At 39.3% G+C, this 27995-nt stretch overlaps 1 protein-coding gene across 2 annotated transcripts; it reads right to left on the bottom strand.

Moving 5' to 3' along the window:
- Positions 1-712: 712 nt before the first annotated feature.
- Positions 713-27905, bottom strand: HABP4 (hyaluronan binding protein 4). Of its 2 annotated transcripts, XM_075740442.1 has the most exons (8): positions 27363-27905; positions 16917-17064; positions 15098-15259; positions 14847-14909; positions 13012-13095; positions 6113-6281; positions 4208-4384; positions 713-3111 (listed from the first exon to the last, which is right to left on the bottom strand). In XM_075740442.1, the coding sequence occupies exons 1-8, from the start codon at positions 27703-27705 to the stop codon at positions 3055-3057; spliced, it is 1203 nt and encodes a 400-aa protein (XP_075596557.1). In that variant the 5' UTR covers positions 27706-27905; the 3' UTR covers positions 713-3054. The 2 variants fall into 2 exon arrangements, with proteins under 2 accessions (XP_075596557.1, XP_075596558.1); XM_075740443.1 differs by lacking the exon at positions 14847-14909.
- Between the last annotated feature and the right edge of the window lie 90 nt (positions 27906-27995).

The raw sequence follows: 27995 nt of genomic DNA on the forward strand, positions 1-27995 counted from the left end.
GGAATATATTCTTGCCCATCCTTTACCACGGTACCACGTATGATTCAAGTGGACCACACAGTATCAACACTATCACATATAAACAACAGTAGTCGAGAGAGGTGAATTCCTTTCTTTGTTAACTTACGGTGATTTACATTAAAACTGAAAGCTGAAATGCAGTAGTTTTTCCTAGGCCGTTCGCTTACAGTAACCCTAAGAGCAGAGTACCTTGTAGTAGTGCATTAAAGCATAACATGACTAAGATCTGCAACACAATTTAATCTCTTCTTAAGATGCATGCCATGTTTTATTAGTGTATGTATTTACACCTGCTACCATTTGCTTTGCATGAAGGAGTAAAGCTAAACCAGGAGTGACTGTTAGCAGCAGACATGTGCATAACAGATACAGCTATTTTTGTACCTTAAATATGACAGATGATTGAGTTTTACTAAGTTCTCTTTTCACAGCCAGGGAAAGGAACTGGCTGACTGTCACTACGTACAATTAATAATTTCTTCTCTACGCTTAGATACTATCAACTAGAGCAAACTCTTAAGCCATGTTCAAGTCTGACAGACTGAAAATTGTCACACCTAGCTGCAATAAGACACTTTTGGTTTAATGAGCAGGAACCAACTACACTAAACCTCATTCTCAAAAAGTTTTAGTTTGGGTGGGTTTTGGAGCTGGTTTGTTTGGTTGTTGTTTTTTGTTTGGTGGTTTGGTGTTTGTTTTTTTTTTTAATTAAACAGTCTTAAAACCAGCCCGCTTTTTTTTTAAACCAGAAGTTTTTAAACAATCTGCTGACCAAATACTAATTATACAGATACACTTTTACAAGTCTGTTAAAGCATTCCCCAAAGAACTTATTTGTCACTCTGTTTTGAAAAACAGATCAAAGATAAAGGAGTAAACAGTAACTTCGCAGAAGCAGGAACCTGACTGAAAAATAAAACAATCCTTTCAGCCTTCCCGGAGAACAGTCAGAACTGAACCAACTGCATTACATTAGATTCAGTCCAGTAGCATAATAAGATTTCAAATTTTTGGTAGAGAAACAAAGTGTTGCTTTTGTGTATTTCACTGCTTTTCTTAGCAAAAAGAGGTGTTAGTAAAATAGGCAGCTACACCTCCAAAACATGATGGAAAACAGAGGTAAGCTTTGCAAAGAAGCTCCCCCCACCTATATATACACTCATCCCTGCTAGCAAAAACATAAATAAAATTCCAGGCACATTCTTCGCTGTCCAATGGGCTAAAAGGAACAGGAAGGGAAGAACAAGCAAAAAACTTGAAGACCCTCAGACAAAATCACTTCTGTTCCAAAATCATGAAATTGCCACTTTCAGCAGAAACACCCAAACACCTAGTACAACAGCAGCAGCGATTAAGGTAGTAGCTTGCTCCTATGAGGTCGAAGTCATTCATGTTATTTCATCCAGTTGAATTGCTCGAAAAGCAGCAGCGCGTTCTTGTAACGCCAGCACTTCATTTGCTTTTGCACATTCTTTCTACTACAGGTTGTCAGAGAACCTCTATGCCACTAAAACGAGCTCCTTGTGGAATGTGCAATCTCATGTTATAGCAAGTTGTCATATAAGTAATTTAACAATGTAAGAAAAGTTTTTTGGGCAGCACTACTTTGCAGACCATCTCTTTGGAGCATACAGAAAAGAGTCAGTAGTCTTTCTAAGATGATTATATCCTCCTTGTGCAAAGCCTTACCACTTTAAATTTCTGAATACTCTTAAAGCTTAGTCCAAAGCAAACCAGTTTTTTTCTTCAAGTCTCATCAACTATTTGCTCTCAAAGGAGATTGCTTAGAAGTGATACAAAGCAAGGCAGAGAAATGGGAAAGAAAAAAGAAAAAAAAAAAGGCAGGTTTATATTCATCTGCTTTCCCAGTAAACTGAAAGAATGAGTTCAACTCGAGCAGGCATTTGAAGACTCCTTTGAGGCTGTCAGCTACTTTCAAAGTGTCCAGTGTGGTTGTCCTCCCATTTTTTTCCCTCATCACTTCTGGCACCATTTCCTTGTTTCTCTCAGATCCCTAAGAATGGCTCTGAGTGTCTCCTTGGACCCGGAACAAGTTAAGGTATCTGGCTCAAGTGAGGAAGTATGCAAGGTAAGGACATTCCACCTCATCCCCAATGTCACACAAACTTCTTGTTAAGGCATGAAACATTTTAGTTTGTAGTTGCTCCTGCTAAAATTAAAAGCCTCCTTAACAGTTTAGTTCTGTCTTTAGCTCAAAATTCTTACTTTTCTTCACATTCAACATCTTCAAAGTAGTTGCGCATTGTATCTTGTTACTGAAGCAAGATTTATGGTTAGCTATCAATTAAAAGCATCTGTGCTGCCTTAATTTTAAAGATCACTTCTGTTTAGAGAGAGTTAGATTCTGTTCACTGTTTTGCATGAGTAAGGTCTGCTGTTCAGGTTTGGGTTTTTGTCTTGGTTTTCGTTTGTGTTTTTTGTTTTGGTTCTTTGGTTTGTTTTTTGGTTGTTTGGGTTTTTTTTGTCAAGAGTACATCCAAATAGCAAAAGCTTCAATCTGCTACTCTGACTTGGTGAAAATAATACCTCAAACCCAAACCAATGAGCACTTTCCTTTATTCGCCAAACTCTGAAGAACTGCAACTTGTGATTGTGTGAGATACACACTTCACTCAAAGAAACAGGTAAAGCAGCTTTCAAACGTACAGTGAAAGACAGTCTCAATTGCAGACCACATTGTATAGTTTACATTTCACCATGGTGTCATGGAGAACTTGATATAATCTCTATATACACATTTCTAAACACTGTACTCTTGAATTTCATTTAAAGCCTTGTAGTGAAGTACTGTAAACCTTCACAGTTTTCACAAATGGAGGCAGACACTGGAACCTGTGACAGGATCCCAGTCCACCAGTATCTCCAGAACTCAACGCCATCAGCAGAGGGCTGCAATCATTCCACACCAAACACCCAAACAGCTTTGCCAATAGGAACAGACTTTCTTTATCCACACCAGCATAAAACTGGTCTCTTCACAACTACACCAAAGCTACCATTCATGATGATTCTTCAAGCTAAAGCTGGAAAATCCTCAGGATCATCAGGATTTGGAGCAACAAGCTGCACCTATAAAGTAAAGAAAGGAAGCTTTATAAAAATGAATGCACTTCAAAAGCATCTGACAGCTATGTGTATGTATTTTACCCTGAAAAGGGTTCACTCTTTTATTCAAGTTAACTGCTTTGTATCCATCACTATCAGAGAAGTGCTAAGCATTTATCTCTGAAGTTATGACTATATAATTTCTTCAGTGTGAATGTATTTATAATGCTTATCTACCGCCTTGGGAGGACCAGAAGATCATAGGTTCTGCAGCACTAAAATGAAGAAAAAAAGGTAAGCAATCTCACCTAAAATACTGCCTGTTTTTAGAAGAAGCATTATTATCTTTTTACATTCTAAGGCTACTGCATATCTTGGACTGTAATTTTAAACTCTATGCCCTGTTATTATAAAGACCCTTTTTCTTTCAGATGAAACAAATGCATCAAATCACTTCTATATCATTCTCTAAGTTCTCAAGCTTAAAGTACTTTACTCATACTAGAGAAAAGTAAATTGAGACCCTTAGTATGAAGAATAAAGATGTAATTTTTCACTGTGAAAATGCCTTTTAAAAAAAAAAGAGAAAAAGCTCAGTAGACATTTTTTGTAATGTTTATACTGAATGCTTCTATCATTCTATAGGATTCTGTGTTCATCTGTAGGATCTGAGATTTACTCATGTCATTCTCAGCAATCAAAGTACTATTACTGTACTATACTGAAATTTTTTGTAAGGGATACAAGCCTTTATTCCTTTTAATTACTTCTCAATTTATATCAAAACTCATTGCAAAAACTCATCTTCATTGCATCCTATCTTCTAGTTACTATGACAACAACTAGTAATCAGACCTTTTGAAATTTATGTGTTAAGAGTTGTGAATCTCAACTGGTATTTCATTTTAAGTAACATGATATGGGTCAGGAACTCAAAATAACCAGGCCAGCACACTATGAAGCAGGAATTAGAAACAAGTCTGTCACTACAGAAATCAGTAATTCCACAGAAAAGAGGACAAGACACACCCCACTCCTCACCCTCCCCAGCAACAACAACAAAAAATCTCCAAGTAAACAACAACAACAAAATTATAAAAAAAAAAAACATTTCCACTACTTCTGGTCGAGGTCCTGTCTCCTCAATTCGTCTGCCACGACCACGACCACCTCGTGCTCCTCTTGATCCACGGCCAGGGCGAGGAAGACTCCCAAAATTAATATCCAGCTGAGACGTTATGTCATTCACTGGTCTTCGAAAGACATGAGAATCATCTTCAAAGTCTTCTTTTTGCAACTAAAAAGAAGATCTGGTTAAAGCCTATAGCTTCCATGTAAAACCTTCTCCCCTCCCTGTATACACACACAGACTTGCATTACAAGCAGCAGACAAATCAAGATGCCATCCAGAACAGAAGACAGGTCTTAATTTGCAAGGCAATTGTAGCTTCCCAGATGCCTGGGATAGTTCTTTGTTGGCTCAGAGTCCTGGGAACAAAATCTTCTGTACCAGCTCTGAAGAAGTTTTTCAGAAATACCATCAACAAGTTTTCTAAGGCACTTCAGAATCAGGCTTAGGCTACTTACTCCTACAATTATCTTCAAGTACTGGTTAAAAGGCCATAATAAAGCACAGTATTTGGCTACTAACCAAATTGCCAGTCTATGTGTCTGCAGCTCTGAGATTACTGTTGTTTTAACTCTTTGTATTTCTAGTAGCTAATGGATGTAAGACTATTTTCTATCATCATTTTAACATGCACTGTTGTAATAATAACATACAGACAAAATCATCCCATACAGTGATGAATCGCTTCTTTTGTGCAATATCTAATAGAGGGATTTGACTTGTCCATGTTATGCAGTTCCTGCACTTCCTATTCTATGTTGATTTTGACAAGGTCCCTTGATACTGTCCCTTGATGCTTTACATGCCAAGAAACTTTACAGGCAAAAAGAACAGAAACTTGCATGCACTCTTCACACACTTGCATAGTCTCTTCAGAGCTTGTGAAAGATATTTTCCCCACCCTTATCACCATCTCCCTCAGAGAAGGAAGACAGGATAATGGCAACTGTGACCACCAAGAGCCATGCTAAAAAGGACGCATGTCACTTCAGTGTTATTGTCTGTCCCGGGAAGTGCTCAATGACTTGAAATGATTAAGGCTTAAAAAGCTGCAAGTTTTGATGTTAATATGATACCTAGACAAAGGATAGTATGTGTGTTCATACCTGCATGCAGACCTTACAGATCAAATTCCATCATGCTAGACTACAAGTATATGTACATAATTCTACGATCCCCCCCAAATCTGAAATCTAAGCAAGAATCTGTGAAAGAAGCCTCTACTTTCTCTCCCCAGTCATACCAATAAACTAGAAGTTCTCCCTGAAATGTCAATCCCAGTAATATGGTGGAATAAAAGTTAAAGACAAGGAAGGAGGGGAAGCACATTACTATAGAACAAGCTCTCCAGAGTTACTTCTAAGAAGCAGGACCCTAAAACTGGAAAAAAAAAAATCAGATTCATATATTCCAAGTGCACAGTGAAAGCTCGGATCCAGCACAGATGAGAAATAGGACACTTAGCATCCAGACTAACAGATGCCAAACCCCAAGTTCAATATATACATGCAAGTGTATACGGGCAAGTAGAGTAAACAAGATTCAAAGTTAGGATAAGAAGTATTTAGTAAACCAAGTTTCTCTAGCAGCTTTACCAGAGATCTACATAGGTGGCAGCCGCAAGGACACAGGCTTTATATTCTGAGTCATAAGGTTGAACAACTCAATATATTATGTATTTGCAGACAAAATAGGGGCAATGATCTGAGAGAAGAAAATGAACAGACGGTAAGTTTAAAGCAAATTTGGGGGCACATATGTGATTACAGTAACAAAGCTTAGATACTGATTTCTAGTCTGTTCAGATTATACTAAAACTAGTAGAAAAAGAATAGAGACAGTTTCCTAACCCTGGACATAAAGCAGAGTTTACAGAATTCCTGAGGCAATGCTTACATTATTGCTATATTTTGACTTGTGAATCACCACTGCTTTGGAAGGAACAGTGGATGCTGGCTTCCGGATGTTGAATTCAGGCTTTGGTCGATTCTGTTGCTGAAGATTTTTCCACTCATCTAACGTCATTTCTTGAACTACTTCTTCCACTGGCTCTTCTTCAGCAACTCTAAAGGTTTATAGTTGTAAAGTAAAAACCATTAGCTCGCAACATGCCAGGATGAACAAGAACGCTAATCTCTACAGAAAGGATACTAAACAAAACATTTGGAATGTTTCTCACCAAATTACTATCCTCAATTTCCCTTACTCCCCACAGTAACTTGATGTGTGAGTTTTACATTAATATAAGTTGGAAAATATACTTAGGGCCTGTTTGAAATTAGTTGTATGAACAAATGCTGTCTCCAGCCTCCTGTAGTAAATTCTGGTATTTATCCAGTCTCATCCTAAATTCAAGCCCTTTGGATTCTAGACTAAAACCAGTCTGTCTTTTGATGTGGCATATTCTCAGCCCAACTGTTTAATACTGAATCCACTCCTAGCAAAATATATCCATAGTACAAAAACCATACCAAACAGTTTTAAAACATCTCAACTGCATGGTTTTATTGACTCATACTGCAGGATGACAATATGATATGAATTCATGTTTCAATGCAGTTTTCAGTCATCAGAAAGACACGATGATCACACAATGGGATCTTCTAGGTAATCATTAACCTTTCCTTTGTTAATGTCACAAGATGCTTTGATTTCTTTTGTCAGATTAGTAGCACACAAGGAGACAGTGTTCATCACCTGGCAAAACCAGATTAATCGTAATCCAGTTTTAAGTTGTCAAAGTGCAATAATGATATGTTCAAGGAAAACATCGGAGTCTGCCTTGCATATTTTTTTAACTGTAAAGACAGAAGTCCAAGGCTTTATGTCTGTATTCATAAGACAAGCTAGATAAGACAAAACCAAAGACTCTTTTCTACTCATTAAAGCATCACATGCAGGGAGCACAACTCACTTCATCACTGTAATTGTTTGCTGCAGAAACAAGTCAAATACCATGAACTACAGGAAAATCTGCACTGATGACCCCCAGACATTTGAGAAACCATTTCTCCCACACAAAACTGCTACGCATTGCAGTAACAGTCGAAGTTGGTTAAGTATTTCCCCAATGTTGATTCTTCCAGAAAACCCTTTCATTAGGTCCCTTCTGATGGACAACTATGGATTTATTTTTCCTCAATCGCAGTTCCAAGTCTTCTTCCAGCAAATACTGAAGATTTTTCAATGTAAACATACAATTGATTTGATGCAAGTTGGAAATTTATTTTATCATGCAAAGATGCAGTCAAATGACAGCCAGTGAACTGTGCCTTTTTTTTTTTTTAAGTTGTACAAGCATCCCATCAGAATGCACACGTTTGTTGGGAATGTTCTGTACACTTAGAACTAGCCTACATAGGAACAGGCCTGCTCCCTCTTCCTACTTGATCTCGCAGAGAACCATTTATTTCTTGCCAAAATTATACAATATTTTCCTGAAGCACCCAAGATACGACAGGAAGAAGCAGAATTACTCAGTAAGACAGCCCTCAATTTTGGTTCTAGGATGAACATAGTTTTAAATATACTTTGCAGAAAAAGTAAGTAAAAAATATGCAAGTCCTGTACATATATGCCAGCCCTCTGACATGCCTTCATGCCCTGTTATTTTGAAAATTCCAGCTATATCAAACAGAAGTTAAAGGTTAAAAGACTGTTAAGTAGTTTGTAGTTCCATACTGATTAAGAAGACCTGAAACTATGTTAGAAGGACTGTGAAGAAAAAAATTAACCGGTTTACTGAGTTAAATAAAAAGGCTACTGGTGAGAGATGCAGCTACTTCTGGAAAAACACCAACACCATATGTAAGAACATTAAGAACCAATTGCACCCCAAATATTTCAATTTGTTGTTCTTAAAAATAAGAAGCCAGCTAATTTTTGATCAATTATCTGAAGCTTCGGTTTTGGGAATAGATGCGGGAAAAACAAGACTAGTTGCAAGCACCCAGAGGAAGAAAAAAAAGAGAAAGTAAACTAATAAAAAGGGGTTCTATTAAATTGGTTTAATTTCTTCCTAAGCCACTACCTCAGGACAGAGTGAGTAAATTGCACATCACGACCCTCACAACCTAGGAAGTCTTTTGACATCCTCTCCCATTAAGTTTTCACCACATTAGGAAGACACCGGTTCAGTCCTGGGCAATAGCTGTAGAAAGATACAGAACTGATAGCTACTAGTACTTGAGAAGTAGCTATCAATCTTTCAATCTGCAAAAGAAAAACAAACATTTGAGTGGAGTTTTAAGGTCAACTCTGTGCATTTATCCACAGTGTAATATAAAATAGATTTACTGCATTTTTTTACCGCACAAAGGTTGTGAAAGGGCAATAGAGCAGAAGTGTTCAAGAGTACTGAAGGACTGACCAGTGGTATGAAGATGCTAAAAAGACTAAGTGATTTGAAAACAAACAAAACAACCACCACCAGGAAGTCCCAAGGATAAGCAAATACATAGTCTTGGGCAAAAATATCAGCCGCCCAAACGCAGAAACAACCACTAGCAAGGCAGAAGCTCTGAAGGAGGGACCCCAACCCCCTAAACTGTGCAAGAGTACTGCAGGTAACCCAGTCAAGCTGAACTTTAAATCAATAGCATTTGTCCCTTCTGCAACAGCATACTATTATAAGGAGACACATCAACAGCTTTGTTTGAAACAGATGTCACTGCTGGTACGGTGGAACAAGGTCTCATCTGAGTAATGTTTTCTGTGTGGGAACAGGTAGAAAAACCAGAATAGAATAGCAAGACAGATATGAGGTCTACATGTGTGATCTACATGGGAAGCCTTGAAAAAGATGCTGAGGAGGAAACATACATAATGCTAAAAAAGAAAGAAAATTTTGCATATCCATCATGTTAAGACAAGACACGAACAAAAAAAAATGAACAAAAAACCACACACAGTAGTTTCTATTTTCAAAGTATTGGAAAAACCACTGAAATTCAAAGTATTGGAAAGACCTTGAAATCTCAATCAGTGGAGGACATCAAATCAACTAGACAGGTATGAAAAGCAGCACAGGTATGGTTTGTCATGCCCTGGGTCAGCAAGACCCCTTTCAGATCTAAATTTCTATAATCATAAAACAACATGAGGACATTTCACTACACATCAACCTGACCTGTCAAAAAAGCAATCACAGGTATTGCTTTGGAAAGCACACATCTACCAAAAACAATCACTTGCCTGTTCTAAAGGAAATACTGCAAAAATCTTTGTTTTTTCAACTGCAAAGTGTGGTTTGATTTTTAAAAGGATGGTTTCAACTGCTAGGTTATTAGCAGTACAAATTTGTTTTAGGACACCAAGACGCCCAAGAGGAAACACCTCCTATTAGTGAAGCACAGCAACAGGAACCTGTGTATCACATTTTGGACAGAGACTCGATTGTAGCAGATTGTTTTGGGCACCAAGCCTCCATGGAAATGCACTCTGTGCATTACTTTCTACCTTGTAACCTTATGCATTTTTAGTAACTGCTTGGTGTGCATTTTCATTAATCAAGGTAATAAGCTCCTTGGCACACAAACCATCATGCTTACAAAATATTGCCAAGACACCCAAGCACGGCCTCTGGACACAAACAAACTGAATTCACAATGCAAACATACCAAACACCAAATGGGAGCCTTCAGTAATGGTTCCTGCTGCTTCAGTGTTTTCAATGGATAACCATAACCCTCCAGCTACGCATTGTTTACTGTGCATACCTTTCTTGCCAAAACTGCTCAGTGTTAACCCATTAATATACAGAAGAAATGCAAATGGAAAAGAATGGCATTCAGCTCTGTTGTTCAGCTGATTATTTTCATATCATTAAAAATAATGATAGTGGGTCTTTTTCAGATCAGTTTTTGCATTATTCAGCTGCACAAAGCAAAATTTTATTCAGCTTTTATCAAGAAATCAGTGACATGAGTCTTTCCTATTAAACAACATCTACCAGAACACTACCACCAGTTACAGCAAAATTCAAAGTTAACCAAAGTAAGACCAAGCAACAACTGCACAAGTTAACTATAGAAGAAAAACACTGAACTAAATACTTATGAAGACCTGGCCTGGCCTATGGATAGCTTTTTGTCACTACTAAAAAGAAGTAACAACAACAAAAACCCACCAAAAACCCACCAAAAAAACCAAGAGAGGTAAACAGCTCAGCAAACTTGAAGGCAATTTTTGACAGCTTTGTACTAAGTGACCAGAAGAATACATAGCCCCACCAAAAAGCAAGAAAGTCCTGTGTGAAGAAATGGAAGAAAACTCCACTCTGCAAATACCTTTGATAGGAATTGATTAGACTATGTGTCATACTGACTAAAAAGAAAAATCTATTAATTTGAATTACCAGTCAACACAAGTGTGTTACATTATTCAGACTGTGAAAACAAGTTCAACAGAAAGTGGCTGTGAGGAAAGTTCATACTGCTTATACACTTACATATTTTGTATTTCTTACTTGCATCAAAAAACCCACAGCTTTTAGCATACAGATTGGGATGTTATAAACAGAGATAGATATTGTTGATATCCTCAAGGAAATAGGAAGATATGGAAAGAAAGAACTTGCTTTATATTACACAAGTATTAAAGAAACTCTTGTCCTGCAATAACTTGCACATGGAAGTTCAAGAATTGCAATGTGGACACAGTCCTGAAGGCAAGACTCCTTAAGTTTCAGAAGCCCACAGAAGTCCTTCCAAAGTTGGACTGAAATTAGTCAGCACTACACAAGAAAGCTATACAGTACCTCCACACAGACAGATTATTCCCAATTTCCAGGAATACTTTTCATTTTCTTTTAAACGGAAACAGTTACAACAGAGAATGAGAGAAAAAAAACAAACCCAAGTTTTCCATCTCTTCCTCCGTACAAGCACACAAATGCAATAAAGCAGCAGAAGAGAAATGGATTCCTTAAGAGTTGCTGCATTTAAGAGTCAAAATGAGAACAATCCTAGCAGTAGCTTAACCGAACACACACCCCTACACCCTCAATATTGAGGCTGTAGGAAAAGCAGAAGGTAGTCTAGCTAGAAACTTTTGTTAGTGTATGCTACCTGCCAGAAGACAGCAACTCTGGAGAGCAGGGGCAACCTAAGCAAGCATACAAGACCTTAAAATGCATCCTGAAGCCTGAAAACCATACCCCACCATCTTTTGCTTTTAAATATTGAAAGAACAACAAAAATAATTCCACCTCGTTAAGGTGTATGCCATACAACCATCCCTAATAAACTAGGCACTATTCACACAATGTCTCCTCTTCTATTTTAAAATATGTAGAGTCACCAGGCTGACACTATCCCCAAAGGTAAGTGCAATGAGGTATATGTAATTCGTATTTTGGATACAGATTTGTGAGTCTTCAGGACAGTATTTACCATGCTGAAGAGGGTACATGATGCAAATTTTGTACTTGTAGGTTACTTACATTTTTGAATCTTACATATTTCAGTGGACTATTTCTAAATGAAACTTTTTTTAAAAAACCATGAAGAGGAATAAAATCTCTGAATACCTAGGTGATCCCTGAGAAAGAGAAAAGAATTAAAAGACAACTGGCAGAGTCTGCCAGATGCCTTTGCCACTACATATACTTCTCATGCCTTACATTCTACAAGAAACTGATGCCAGGACACATCTATAAAGAGCTTAAATTGGAGTAGAAACAAATACAAGTCTGAAACAAGTAAAGGTACCAGTAGTTGACAAAAAAGTTGAATAACTGTTCTCATATTTAGCTAATATGTTCATTTTTGACAGTTCATCTACACTACTCATCTGATTTAAGGTAGTCTAGAAACAGTTTTCTGGAAATCCAATCATAGTCATTCAATTTCAGGCACAGATTTCCCCATGTATACAAACCTCTAGCTATATATTAAAAGCTAGATTAAAATTAAAAGAATCAAAGCTGTATTAATTCAACTTCTTACAGGGTTGTACAACCTGAACATATAAAACAGGTGTTGTCATCTAGTGAGCTTTATAATTAAGAAATTAACCAAGGCCACTAATAACCAGAGCTGCATCATTAGGTAAAAAAGGCTTCACAGCAAGTTAATTTCTCTTCATAGCAGAAGAGCTGACATATTACACTGACTCTCTTTCATTCATCAGGAGATATTTAGCACCTGTGATTAAAGTCTCTTTCTTCGACAAGATTGTCCAGTTACTTTTTCTTAAGCCATTGCTTATTCACAGTGAAGTAAGTTACCACTGGACACTGACAAGAATGAAAGCCAGAAGATGAAGGGCAGATTTCTCTCTCAATTTCCCTACTTCCAATGCTCACTGCAATACCATTTCCAATAAGTTTTTCAAGTTTTACAGAGGATAGATGAGACCTGCATGGTATTAGTGGTGATTGATGAATACTGACTTAAAGAATTTTATTTTAGTGCATTTTAATTGTGTTTGTACGATTGCATAGGCACACGTTGAATACCTTTTTCTTAGAGAACTTCAAAAAGCAGAGTAGTTCTTGCAAATTAGCAAAGTTTCAAAGGTAAAAGACAATATGTAGCTCCTTAAATTATCACCAAATCTTAGGGACGTAAGCATCACTGGGCAATCAAATGTAATCTGTAGCTCTATAAACCAAGCTTTAGTCAGAATTAAGGATGCATTTTCTTGACTCACAAATATAGACAAAGCTTTTCTGTTTTTAAACATGTACACTAGCAAAACTTCACAGTTCACATTTCAAGTGTGCCTCCCAATACATCAGTAACCGTCAATTGTTTTCTTTGCATTTAGAAAGAAAATATTTAGTCAAACTATACTTGTTCAGAGGTTCTCCTTCAGACGTCCCTGACTGCTCAGCCGTTTCTGCAGTCTCTTCCACAGGAGCAGTCTGTTCCATCCCACTAAAACAGTAAACAAAAAAAAAACCACAACCACAAAATTTTCATAGGTCACATTGGAAAAACGCCTTGCAGATCAATACATCACTTTTTTTCCTCTCTCCAGGAATTCTGGAAAAAAATAGGAGAAAAACTCTAGAATCATAATCAGAAAGTAATCTAAGTGACCGAGTGACTAACAAAATGAGAAGTATTACGAAAATCCAACTTCTATATACTTTTAATCGAAAAAGAGAAAAGCATGCATGAAGACAAAGTAATTCAGTCATGAATACTAATACTAGTACTTGATTACAGTGTATCACTGACATTTGGGTTTGCCTTTTTGTTTCTTTTCAACTATTAAAATGGTAAAATTCATACTCCAACTTTGTATTTTCTGTAATATGGACATTAGTTCACTGGCAAATGAGAGAAGTTGCATACTTACTTTCATTTTACTGGTAGGCATACATATTAAAAATTAACATGTGTCTTCAATGCATCATTGAGCACAATTAAAGCACAGACAGGCTTTTATAATTGTTTAGACAACTCCGATTTAATGTCATTTCTACCACACGCACCACATCACAAGAAAGCATGATATAAACGAGATATCAATAAGTGCTGATGCTACTGAACTAAAAAAAACTTAACTAGAGAGAATAAATATAAGGGATCTTAAATTTCTTGTACTTTATGAAGTTCACACAAACTTCCCTGACATCCTACAGAAGCTAGTTTTGTGCTTTTGGTCAGCTAGTTTTGTGCTATCAGCTCATATGTTAACCTAGCTGATCATTTTGAAAAGCCAGAGTAAATAACCTATCTTTTAGTTTTAGTATGAAATATTATAGAAGAGATAGAAGTTAGTACAACCTTTCAGGAGAACTATCAAGCCCTAAAGTTATTACCCATAAAGGCTGTACTTTTCAAGCTTTTATTCAGATTGCCCGAATCCACGATCTAAGTTTTAAAAATAAAGTTTTATTTTTAAAAACAATTCTGTGAATGAACATGTATGGGGCCAAAGATATTTGCTGTCAAAGCAATGCCTTTTCTCTGTCCTTTATCAGCCTTCAATTATAGAGTTCTAAATGTATATGAGAACAAAAGCTACTGGAAAGAGTAGCATATTGCTAAGAATGGACAAAAGCCAACACTTCCAGTAAGCTTTTTGCAAGTCTGAACAGAAACTAGTAAGAGAAATACATAACGGAATTGAAAATTCCCAATTTTTTTTTTATCTGACCATTAATAAGCCACCACATTCTCTTACTGATCCTCTTGTGCACTTTAAAAATGTATTTCAGTAAAGTCAGCTAAATATTACCTCCAGAGCCACACTGAATTGTATTACAGCTTTGAAATTTATAAATGATACATACAACTTGAGAAAAAGACTGAACTTTAAGCCCACTAACAGTTTCAATGTTTTAATAGGCATTTTGTAACAACATCATTAAATATCAAGAGTCACACTTACTTGACTATTGAGAAAAGGTGTAACATTTCAGCTAAAACACAACTTGGCCTCAGTCAAAAGATTTTGGAAGTCTTAAGTGAAGAAACATCACCATGCCTTTGCTACAATTTAATCTCACCAACATGAAGGAGGAGAGGTCAGAAAACTATTAATTGCTGTGATGAACCTGCTTTTACAGAAAGCAAGGCTTATAAAGCTCAAAATGGATATGCAACAGAAAATTATGATCTAAGGTAGGCCACAGAAAATTATGATCTATAGTGTATGTTGTTGTACGTCATACCACCTTTTAACTGTTCCCCAGCTGCGAGCTCCACCTCCACCCTTTTTGTCATCTGCTTTTATTCTTCTAGAGAAACAGGGTTCTGTGAGTTTAAGAGCTTTTTTTCATTAGGACCTCAAACTAAAACCAGTATTGACTTTTTGCCAGCGAACCTGGATATAGAAGAAGGGAACAGAATACTTACGAGACACTACTGCGGTACCGACTATTGCTTACTTGTGCACCAAGTAAGAAGCAGCACACAGAACACTTACATTTTGTCATTCCAACTTGGTCTTTCAAATTCCCGTTTTCCTCTTTGCTCAAAACCATTGAAACTTCTATTTATTCCACCACCTCTTCCTCTACCTCGCATTCCACCTCTTCCTCCGCCACGACCTCTTACTGGCCTTTCACGGTCTAATCTTTCAGTTGGTCTAAAAAGAAGATTTCTGGTCAGATTTTTGTTCCTACAGAACAGTTAACAAGGACAAAAAAATTGTATGGCTGCATTTGTGTAGCTGTGAGAGACATCAGTATATGATACCTACTGTACAATTTTTAGAGTGCATCTTTACACAGCACACAGTACAGTTGTATTAGTTTTGTCATTAAAAATGGACATAAACTGAACTCAGGAGGAATTAGTACAGATAACAGGAATAGAAAGTTCAACCATTTATTGGTAACACTGAAAACATTAGAGAAGTTAAATAAAACACTATAAATCTGTCAAATCTTCAGCAACTTTATCAGACAATAGCTCCACTGTCTAAACCCAGATTTATATGCAACTGCTAAAAATTTAAGGGAACTTGTTAAATACCAACTATTGTGATGTAAAGTAAGAAGAGCCACGCTCTCAAGCATTAAAAGTTTAGGTGGAATTTTCTAGTACTTATAAAAAAAGCAAAATTGATATGCATTCATTGTCCACGTTGAGGGTTATTAGTTGTTTAATGTAAGTTAAGTAGGTTTTAATTAGAATAAATTATTTAGGAATATAATAGTGTGATTTGTGCTGTTTATGTAGCTTTACTTAGCATGAGTAGCTAGATTTACTGAAGCCTTTAGGCCATGATAGAGGTATTTTTCTCAGTAATTTTCCTAGTAGTTTTCCTAACAGCTAGTATAATGCTATGTTTAGTCTTTTAGTATGGGAAAGTATTTTGATATCACTCTAATGTCTTGGTAGTGTTTTCCAAGTCTGGGACTGTTCAGTTCTCCATGCCAGCAAGGGCAGGTATATAATGACTTTAAACGAGAAGATAAGGAGGATCCAACCTTGGGGGAAAACTGCGGAAACTGCAAGTCAACAAGATAAGAACCTGCCTGCCTGGACACAGAAGAATCCAATTATATGTTAGAAGACCAAAAATCACCATTGGATTAAAGGATGCGTGGGCAGCGCGTGAAGGGCGGGTGTGTGGGACCCAAGGGTGTAATTGCCCCAGGGATTTCTTTGTTCTGGGTCTCTCTTTGGAGGCACCCAGCCCAGGCTGATCCTGCCGCCACATCTTTCAATTAAATTAATTATTTTATAAAATCTGACACCTGAGACTCAGCTGTGGGAAACCTAGGGTTGAGCCTGAAGGAGGAAAAAATGCACCCAACAGTAAGTGAGTGTGTGTGTGCGTGACACCATGAATAGCGTGTGAATGCTTGGGCAGCAGCTACTCCTTTAACAGTCCAAGCAGTAAATAGTATGACAAAAGTTCATTTTCAGTTTGAACAGTAAAATTCACTCAACTTGGTACCTGCACCACATGCTCTGCAAAGCTTGGTACACAAGCTCCGAAATGAACATTTACATTGCAGACTAGGGGTTACATTTTCAGATCTTTATACTTTTCAGTTTCGTCTTGTATTTCTAACATTTAACAAAACTGCTCTAAATCAATCTGTGATGAAGCTGAAACTACAGCTCTGACAGGCACAAAGTCATCTTGCAACAACTCTACACACTAACAATGCTACCATGCCTTCAAGTCACATCTGGCTACTAGATCTGTTTTAAGAAGGTCAAGCCTTTCCCTTCCCACCCCTGTGCAGGTCCTCCATGAGGCACCTTACTTCTCCCTGTAAGATACGTACCTTTCCACTGTGAGTTCCGCTTGTCTTTCTGTTTCATAGGAACGGTATTCCCTGAAAGACTGTCTCCATTCAATTTTGTCTTGTTTCACCTCTGCTCCTCTGTTATTCAATCCTTGCTGTTCTCCCCGCTTAGGTGCTCGCTTCTGGCCTATGCACACACACACATATACATTACTAAGTTTAATAATAATTGAATTGCAGTTACCAAACTACTGACTCAAATCAGTTGATTACATCTTACAGTCTTCTGCTTTGCCCTTTCCAATCCCAAGTCCACCAAAATGTTAAAAGCACTTACAGTTAATGTTGACAGACACTGTCTGTTTTAAAGACATGTATTTACTTTCCCTTCTGTATTGATGAACCTGCTTCAGGCAGCAATATTACAGGTGTTGACACAGTTCAGACTCTTCCAGAAAAGACAGGCTAAAGAAATCTCATTTTGCTCACATTAGGTCACAGAAATGGACAACTCTTTCTCTCATGTTGTCTCAAAGATCTTGCCAGTGTACTACAGGACAAGGCAGAGAAGCTTCAATGGAAGACATTAATTGCAAGATGGCTGCAGGAGCAATGAAGGTGGGGGCAAGACGAGGACCGTTAGAGACAGGCATCAGTTCCTGATCACGAGATAACACACCTCCTGCCTTCAGATGAGCTGAATTTAGAAGTCTGAGCCTGCACCTCTACTTTAAGCTCACAGTGATGGTATATGACAACCAGAGGAGGGTCACCTCCTTCTATTACTGTTCTGTGGAGGAGAGGACCATTCACCAACACCACAAGTCACTAAGTTTAAGTAGCAGAAACCCCAGCACTAAGTACAAAGGTTCCAACACCAGTAACTGATTCCAGAATGTCAACATATTCCAAGATAAAATGTATTTAAGCCTTTTTGGGTTTTGTTGGGCCATTGTCAGGGTTAAGGAAGAGCAGGCTGGGCAAGGTGAGTGCAGAGAAATTGTGTGCTATACAAGAGAATAAACTGAGGTTATCCACTCAACCCACATACATCTAGCCTAACATTAAAGTTCATTATGTGTGTGCTTCCTTCCCTGTTTTCCCAAATTCTGTGTTCTATTTAAGACAAAGTTCTGCAGAAGCAAGCACACCTTTTGTCTGCTAGGCCCCTGTACTTACACTATTGGCTGAAAAAGATGTTGGTTTAAGTCAATCAAGCAGAAACCCTGCTCTCAGACCAACAAAACTGAGCTATTCTTTCCACAAGAAGCACCTGTGCAATGGCGAGCAAGTTACTGAACTCAGGTTAGTGGACAAGTGACAGTCCTGGCTACTGTGCCTCTGTTGCTAGCACATAATGTTGTGACATAAAATAGGCTTTTTTCTCTTTAAGATACAAATGAATTCATAGCTCCGTAGAAATACCCATATAAGAAGATCTCTGATCAAAGCTTAGGTGGCAAGTCTGGAACATCATCTTTAAAAAGAAAACTTCAAAGAACTATCCACTTGGTGAGTAAGGTAGAAAAGTGGTAAATAAAGCTTTTTGTTATGCAGTAAGGACAGTTATATCTGTACACAGAAGACAGTTTTATTTGTGCTGCAGAAGCAACACTAGCTTTGGTTTTCTTTAAACTACAAACCGCTTGACATAATATATTCCAGTAATTCTCTCAAGATTTGGAGCTGCTTAATCCTTACAGCAGCAAGCATATTTGCATCCCAAAAATTAAGATGTAATCTCTGGACAACTTCTGAAATCAGTTTCTGTGTAAGCTTTTCAAATCAGGATGCTTTAATAAAAAGCAAAGTTATAAAGAATACAGAATTGTACATGCTGTTAGGAAACAAGTCTGCTCTATGCACATCTGAACTACACCAGCAATTATACAAGTGTTAATTCCAAATTGGAAACTTGCTGTGGAAAAAGTGACTATTCATTTCTGATCTCATTTTTACTTATTTTGTTTGGATCTAAATGTGCAACTGCAATACAAGAATGCATTATTTATTTTTGAGTCTCTCATTGGCTATCAGAAACATCAGTTATTCTCAACAGAGTAACTTGGCAAGAATGTCGAGACCACCTTCCCTATGTACTTAGTGTTAACCTAAATTTCACCTTCAGCTTCAAAGAGCTCCTTAGAACTAGTAAAGCAATGCCAAAAAAAAATGAAGATACAAAAATCATTTTAAAAATATGGTCTCTGGTTCTGTTATGCAGTACCAGTTAAAACTACTTCAAAACAAATCTTCTTGCCCCATAAGCCAGTGTATTACATATCACTAGCACCGATGGTGCTAGACAAAGCAGTCAGCTCTGATTTCAGTGCAAGGCTGTTTCACTTTGATTCTAACAGGTGGCTATGATTACTGCAGATGGATTTTAAATACAAGAAAGCTTATTTGTAGCACTTATTACCTGTATAAAAACATTTTTAACTGATTTGACAGATATGCAGCAGTGGATTAAAATGTTATCCAGCAACTAGACCTCCCTAATAAGCCAAGTCACCCTCAGGGCAGCAGGCTGTGACCTGCTTGTGAATCAGTTCAAATACTAGCACAACTTTCAGCTCTGCATGTAAGGGCAACCTAAACTGGAGCTTGGCAGCAGTGATAGCATAAGCTATCCAGTTTTAATCTTTTGCCATATGTCTGTCCCAGTGCAGACTCATTTTTACTTAAGGAGCTGAAAGGCCACCAACCCTTTGGGAAATCAAAAACACAAAAAAACAAAACCACAAAAAACCAAAAACACAAAAAACCATCAATCTCAAGTACCTCTGCCATAATAGCTTTCACTTAAAAAGAACTACTTGAGGTCTTAGAAACATTGTGCTTGTCCTCATTTTGGCTGACAGTTAATTTTCATCCTAGCAGCTGGTGTAGTGCTGTGGTTTGGTTTTAGAATGAGAATAATCTTGATAACACACTGATGCTTTTAGTTGTTGCCAAGCAGTCAAGGACTTTTCAGCTTCTCATACTGCCCTGCTAATGAGAAGGCGGGGGTGCACAAGAAGCAGCTGACCCAAACTGGCCATAGGGATATTCCATACCATACAATGTCATGCTTGGTATAGAACTGGAGGGCTGGCCGGGAAGTGGGGCAGCTTGAGAACTAGCTGAGCATTGGTTTCAGGTGGTGAGAAATTGTGCTGTGCATCACTTGTTGTGTATATTCTTTTATCATTATTATCATCATCATCATTACTATTCTCTTCCTTTTCTGTCCTATTAAACTCTCTTCATCTTCACCCATGAGTTTTACTTTTTTTTCCTTCCCTTTTCAATTCTCTTCCCCATTCCACTGAGGGGAGTGAGCAAACGCCTGCACGGTTGTTTTAGCTGCCGGCCGGGTTAAACCACCAGTGCTGAAAACTGAAGATTCCTCTTTCCCAGTTACCAAGTTTAACCTCTCTAAGATGGTTTTCCTGTATCTTGCAGTCACACTTGTAATCCGTATTCGGCTGAAGACGTTGCCCACTGCTCCCCACCTCATCGCCACTTCCCCAGGAGGCTACTACAGCAGCCCAGTCCGTCGGCTGAGTTGCCTGTGACGTTACTTTCCAAAATGGGGAATCAGAAAAGAAATCTGATGCTTAAACTATTTCAACAGACTCAGCTTTTCTCCGCACCTGCCCAAAGAAGCTGCCAAGCTATTATTAGAGAGAAAGACATCTGTAAATACTAAAATTACCAGGTAATAGAACTAGATATTGCTAAAGAAAAAAGCCCAGTTTTACAAGCTGTTATTAAAATTCTAAATCACACAGAGCTAACATACTTAAGTAGTTTTCACTCTCCCCACAATAATACTTTACTATCAGAATTAGTTTTGTTTATACTGCAGCATTTAGATAGAAAGATTCTAGGAAAGAGTTTTTAATAAGTGTGTATCTTGCAACTGGGAAAGCAGAAATTGTATTTAAGACCTGCATTGCCTTGTTTCCCAGACACTGGATATCTATGTATTAACAGATGGATTTAAAACAATGCAGCAAAATCTAGCTGCCTGTGCAGTGTTGTTGTCTAGCTCTCACCAAGTTTCTCTATCCACATCATTTGTCCTCAAACAAGTGGGAGTTTTGCTTGGGAACAGATAGTTTTCTAGGTATTGTGGGCTCTTCACTGGGCCCAACTGAGACAGCATGCTCTCACCTTCTTTTTAATTTTTAGTTTTAAGGGGGAAAAAAAAGGGGTTTGTGAAGCAAATTTGACTTTAGACAAACACCACAAGGAGCCCAGCTTACAACTGCTATCAATGACTACAAGCTAGAGCAGAAATCTTGCCGTACTTCCCCCATTCCCTTTATGCAAGGAGCGTGGCAGGCGAGGTTGGCAGCTGGCACGCACTTCACAGGCTGAGAGAGGTTACTGCTGCAAAGAGGAACAAAACCTTGTATTTTGACCTAAAATCCAGCTGACAACACTGCATCAAAGTGTTTTATGAATTCTCACAAGCCTGAAACCAACTCATCTCACTAAAATAGCCGACACTCAAGCCCAGTGAGATGATTCCATCAATACTCCATTTTCACAAAAGCACCCAGGGATGAAGAAGTGCCGAACAAAGAGTTATTTCTATTTTGCCCAAGTAGCACACACAGGAACAGAGCAAAGGCAAACTGAGTGGAGTTTTGATTCAGTTAGGATGAACATTAGAGCAACCATAGAAGCCAGATGAAAGACTTTTAGATCTTACATCATGCATTTGAAGAAAGAAAAAAACAACAAAATACTTTCCACCTGGCAATCTACCCTTAGAGGTTTTCTGAATCAAAAACTATAAGCATTGATTTACAGAGTACAGATCCACAGATGGGCTGATGTGTCTGTACCCAGACTGCTGTCTGAATAGATATACGCTTTGATATATCAATGTCACCCCACAACACGAAATGCCACAGGTCAATTATAGTCTCTGTAGAAAAAGCATTCTTTTTCCCTATTTCACAAAATCTGCCTCAAATTATATTCTTTTATTTCTGTAAAATAAGAAACAATATTCTGTGCCTTCTTCAAGTCTCACCTGCAGTTCTATATATACTCCTTTTGTATCCTCAGACACCTATCAAAACAAAAAACCCTTAATTTAAATTTATCCCAATACATAAATCATTCTGTAAGTTTCATCATGCATGTCACTCTAGCGTGCTTTTTCTAGTTTTAACATCTTCGAGGTGACAAAAAGAGCAGACACACTTCAAGACATAGGAAAGTGAGATTCCCTCAAAGGCGTAACAACTCCTTTTCTATTTCCCTTGCTACTGCTACCTCAGTAGTTCCCAACACTGCTTTCTCCTAGATGGCCTCCTGTTCTACTCCTAACAGTCCCAATCACTCCAACCTCTCTTTCCTAAATTACAATAGTCTGAATTAGAAAAATCTTTTGTGTTGCAGCAGAGCTTGCAACACTGCCGCCCCTCCCATACATATTACTTTACACTTACTGATAGTCAATTTCCTCTGTGACTTTATAGCTCATTTACAGTACGTAATTTGTGTCATTGCCCTGCAACTCTTCTTCAAGGCTAAATAACCTTGTACCAGCAAATTTCAGTTATTTATCCCTCTCATAGCTCTTTTAGCACAGACTTCCCACCCACCTATATAACACAAAATTGGAAAAAAAAAGAAGCACAGTTTAATTTTTTTTCAGACAAGTCTCAACTGCCTTGAAGATGTTAAAGCTAACAGCACACAATCACTGGTCCTAAATTCAAATCTCTCCTTCCATTTATTCCAGGAGACGCTTCTTTCCTTTGCTTTCAGCTTAACAGCTCATTTTTAAATGAAAAAAATCTGACCTTCAAAAAACAATTTAATTGGAGTTCTAAGGAGATGAAGTAAGTACAAAAACCAAACAGGAACACTGCTCCGGTTGGTCTGGAATGAGGGCAAGCAGAGAAACTGTGCTACAATTCAAGGATCTCTGTCATTAATTATGGTTGCATGCAAAGACACTACTTAATTACCAACTCAGTAACACAATAATACCTATACATGGACACCTGATTTTCCTTTACATTAAAGCCGCATAACTGGAAATAGTAAAAGGCAATTCTCACTCTCAAAGACTTATTTTGCTGTATGTCAGACTATAGCAGATTTAAGACTGCACAAACCATCTTACTTCCTCCTCTTTGCATGTGTATGTCCATGTGATTTTAATTCCAAACTTCAATTAATTTTGTGAACTAAAGCATGGCTAATTACACAATTTGCAGAATAATACCACAGTATCCCAAAATAAAATAATAAAAAAAAAAAGGCTTCAGCTATTGCATGCAATACACTAAAGAAAGCCACAGAGTTAGACTCTTACTCTGTGGTATTTTGTTTTCATGTGTGCCAGTACTCAATTACAGAATTGCCTACTGCAGCTTTCTTCTGGACAATCCTTATGGCTACATAGCTGAAAGAATGATATTGGAATAAATTATTTAAAAATAAGAAAATCGCAGTCAGTATAAGATAAAATTCCCCCTGTAGCTAAAAACTCAGACATGTAGTATTCAGGAACTACATCTAAATGTTACACGAGTCATCAAATGTACATGAAAGAAGAAAACCTTTCAGAGGTATTAGCAACAAAGGTTTAGAGATTTCAACAGAACAGAGCTTATTACTGCATGATCAACAAATTTAATTTGCCTGGACCAGTAAAGAATGCAAGCTCTGCAACTGGGTCTTTTGAATAAAGAGCTGGCAAATGCAGTTTGGCCACTGTGCTAAGAATGAACCGAGTTAACATTAAGTGGTGCAACTATAAGAGCTGTAACACCTACAAACAGCCTTTACCCATATCCTCAGGACAGAGTCTAAAAATCAGGGAACAACACAGTGAAAGAGTAAAAAATACATTGTTAAGGTCAAAAGCGTAGGTTTCGGTAGGCTATGAAATAGGAGTCCACTTTCTCCTTAAGGAGAGATTAAAAAACAGTCTCCTTCCAGTTGTGTCAACTCATAATAAATAGTTTGGATTCTAATGGTCAAAGTACTGGATTATCTGGCAAAGTTCTCTTAGGAGGTTTGTTTCAAATTGAAAACATCTCCAGATATCAATTAAGTAAAAACTCCTCTGAAAAAGGCAGTGAAGAATTAAAAGAAAAAAAAAATCAAGTTACAGAACTTTGTGAATAAACTCTAACATCACTCTAACATCAAAACGTAACACTGAAAGAAGTCTCTCTGTAAAACTTTATATATATTGCAAGACTGACAACTAGGCTTGCTTCAAGTCTTTCTAAAAATAAAGATTATTTTGTTTAGAATTAATATGCCTAAGAAATAAAACAAAAATCACAAAACTTTTAACAGGACTTTTTGTAACCCAAATAAGGAAAACACCCAAGTAATTAGAAAAAGCGGTCCAGAGGGGGTCCAAAGGAGGGCCATGAAGATGATCAAAGGGCTGGAAAGCCTGCCCTATGAGGAAGAACTGAAGGAGCCAGGTGTCTTCTCCCTGGACAAGAGAAGGCTCGGTAGGGGCCACATCATTATTCCAGTATTCGAAGGGCAGCTACAGATAAGATGGAGGCTGTCTCTTCACAAGGAGCCACATGGAGAACACAAGGGGCAAGAGGTATAAGGTGCATGAGGAGAGGTTTTATCTCAGTATCAGAAAAAAATGGTAACAATCATTCACTGCAACAACCTCCTCAGGGACAGTGGAGTCCCCGTTGCTGGAGGTTTTCAGGATGTGACTGGACAGTGTGCTAGATGGTCTCTTCTAGGCTGCCTTTGCCAGGAAAGGTTCGACCAGACAATCCTTTGAGGTCCTTTCCAACCTGGGCTGTTGCATGATAATTCTATGAACACTAGTACAATACAGACTGAATTTTGTCATTTCAACCATAATACCAGAATCTGATTCAGCTGTTCAGATGGTCGAGATGCTTCTTTATAGTATTTAATTCCTAATCAGTGAAATGAAATTAGAGGGAGTTATGCCTGAAATCTGAGGCAGCAGGAAGGGAATCACTAAGAAAGACTGGATACAAAAATCTTTTCAGTTTGGTATTTTGTTTTGGTTTTTAATACAAGTTTAGTCATTAGTTTCAGAATTTAGTAATTTTAATCAATATTATTTATTTCCCCAGAGGTGCACTCTTCTAGCAACGCGTCCATCATTAGAAGCTTTAAGCCAAATTGAGCTGGTATGAGTACCTTCCCAAGTGTTTACTCATTCTCAGTGGTTAAGCTGATAGTCCCCCAAATCTTTTACCATGTCCAGAAGTTTATACAGGTTGAATCCTGTATAAAAGAATCCACTTTGTGTGGCCCAAATAAAAAGCTGCCCTCCCTCCTCCCTCTTAAAAAGACCCCACCAAACTAGATTTTTTTCTCTCAACCCACCACTTGCTTTGTATTTGTCAGCTACACCATGAACAGGCTCACAAAGACAGTGCATCCAAAGAAGAAGCACACAGACATGACTGAGCCTCAATTCTCTGCCCTGGTTTAGCATCCTGAACACTATACATTTACAGTCGTTACTTCACAACAAGCCCAAGATTAAAAAAAACACAACTCACAACATACACCACACACAAAATCCAGGATAGCCGCTTTCCTTAACAAAATAAGTGCAGCATTTTTCAGAGCAAATAACTCTCAAAACAGATATTAATTCACTTTTACAAAGGCTACTGCAAGTCAGTCTTTCCTCTGTTTTAAATTAGCAGGAAATTAAAACAAGGTGCACATGCCTGATGTCTCTATATGAGAAATTTGGTTTCTTAATCAAATTAATTTTCTTAATTTTCTGGTAGCAGAAAATAGTCAAAGACACTCCATAGTGTCACAGAATTACACTCAGAATCTGTACGCTTAAGATACGTATAGACAAGTAGGAGGTAAAGGATGCTCTTCACATACTCCCATGCTGCTGGTAGGTTACTGATAACCACCAGTTCTTGTTCAAGAACTTTTTCATCAAAACTTGAGACAGTTGTTCACTGAACAGGCTCCTTCACCTTCTGTTGATAACAGCAGCAAAGTATCCTTTAAATAAAGTAAACCTTTTACCAGCATGAGTTTTGGTCTTACAGGCAGAGATCTCTGACAAAGTCATGTAACAAACACAGGAATCTCAAAAAAGATGAGTTTCATACAACTGCCCAAAAGGGACAGCGACAACTTGTTAAGATCACCTTCTATGAAGATGCTCATTAACTAGTGCATATTTGGCACTGAAAAATTCTCCACAAGGCTGAACAATCGCTGTCGGAGCGGCATAAGACTGTACATCTAAGCGAGAGAATTGGTAGCACTGATTCAAAGGCCACATTTTTTTCTAGGGCATTAAAACACACAGTTCGGTTACTGTGAAGTTAACAGGAGCTTTTTCTACAGGAAGAAATTAGTATCTTAAGAATAGCTAATGTGTTCAGCTTCGTTGCCCACTGCATGAGAATGGGAATTTATAACAGCTCAAGAAGGTAAAACCAGAGTCTTCAATGCAGAGGTTCTCAGTATTTGTAAACCATCGGCCAGCTCTCAGATAACTTTAGATACCAAATCCAGTGACCTGAAGCTCTCAATACAAGGTAAGTAGTAACGATCACACTGATAAAAACACCTCCAAATGCAAGGAAGCTGTAAAGTGCACTGTGCCAGGCATTCCGACACAAAAGCCGACTAGCTTCCTATTCCCCCAAGAAACACTTAGCATCACCACCTAGCAGCTGACAAAACAACCTGGACCATTCCTGAACGCTGTGCTAAAGAGGTGTCCCAGGAAATCAGTCTTTATTCAAAGGTTCGGGCACCAATGCAATCTGAGGGCAAAGTAAGCACAGATCCTCAGACACGTTATAACCCTGAAGAAGCTGAAGTGCCGGAAAATTCACAGGTGCCAAGAAAACGATCCTGGAAGCGTCAAACACTGAAGGAAATGGCCAGGGTGACAAGCGATCAAACGCATCGACAGTCATGCTGAACTAACGTGAAAACTACAAATGACGCAGCGGAGGAGTCAAAGCTCCTCCATTTGTCTCTTAGGACGGTGTCTGAAGTTTGCCCTCACACGTCCGAAGGCCGGCTTCGCGCCCGCAGCCTCCCGCGTAGGCTGGGCGAGCTCCGCCAGACCGCGGTGCCCCCAAGTACGGCCACCCCGAGCAACGCTCCGCTTGCCACTTGTTTCCCCGAGGGGACGTTCAGGTATGCATTCAGAACAACAGCTAGCTGGCTAGATAAATAAATAAAAGTACAGTAAACCCGGTTTTCTCAGCCCCGCTCTGACCCCGCTACCGGCAAGCGGCTGCCCGCCGACAGGGCAAGCGCGGAGCCAGCAGCGAACCACGCCGCGCCGCAGGGCCCGGGCTGCCCGCACCTGCACCACGCCGTCGGGACCTCACTCCTCAGAAAAACCGGCTACCGGGCCGCTCGCCGCTCCTTCCCCCCTCTCCGGCGCCAGCTGAGGCGCCGCCGCCCCCTCCCCTCCCGCCTCGCTCCGCTGAGGAGGCGCCGCCCGCCTACCGGACTGCGACGGCCCCCCGGCCGCGGGGGGACTGCCGGGCTGCTTTCGCTCCTTCTGGGACTCCTTCTTGCCGCCGCCCGCCGGGGGACTGCCGGGCTGCTTTCGCTCCTTCTGGGACTCCTTCTTGCCGCCGCCCGCCCTGCCGCCGGGACCGGCTCTCCTGCCGGCCGCGGCCGCCTCGTCGCGCTTTTTGCGCTGCTGCTGGCGGCGCTCGGCCTCGCGCAGGATGTCGAAGGGGTCCGACTCGTCGTCTAGGAGCTGGTAGAAACGGTTGGCGACGGCGCAGCCGAAGCTCTCCTGCATGACGGCAGCCACCGAGCTGCCCACCGTCCCCTTCATCATCGCCGCGGACGACTCACCCCCACCCCCACCCCGCGCTCCCGGCGCTGCTGCGGCGGCAGCGACCGGTGGTGGTGGCGGCGGCCGCCCCCGGAGCTGCCGCTGCGCTGAACCAAGGCACGCGGTAGAGGAGAGCTACACGGGAACAACCGGCGTACCGGCCACAGCTCCGGCTCGGCGCTCCCCAGACCGCCGCACCATTGCCGTTGCCCCGCCCTCCACCGCGCCACGGCAGCCAACCGAGCTTTAAAGCTCCAAGCGGCCCCGCAGCCACCACCTATCAACACCGCCGG

The sequence above is a fragment of the Balearica regulorum genome, chromosome Z (genome assembly GCF_011004875.1).
Source record: "Balearica regulorum gibbericeps isolate bBalReg1 chromosome Z, bBalReg1.pri, whole genome shotgun sequence".
Lineage (NCBI taxonomy): Eukaryota > Metazoa > Chordata > Aves > Gruiformes > Gruidae > Balearica > Balearica regulorum.

What these genes read in the sequence shown, in the direction of transcription:
- HABP4 (XM_075740442.1), bottom strand. Translation starts at nt 27,705, where the DNA reads ATGATGAAGGGGACGGTGGGCAGCTCGGTGGCTGCCGTCATGCAGGAG. An exon ending in CGGGGGGCCGTCGCAGTCCG is followed by an intron (nt 17,065 to 27,362) that starts GTAGGCGGGCGG and finishes GTGTGTGCATAG; the next exon opens with GCCAGAAGCGAGCACCTAAG. An exon ending in CCAAGTTGGAATGACAAAAT is followed by an intron (nt 14,910 to 15,097) that starts GTAAGTGTTCTG and finishes CTGTTTCTCTAG; the next exon opens with AAGAATAAAAGCAGATGACA.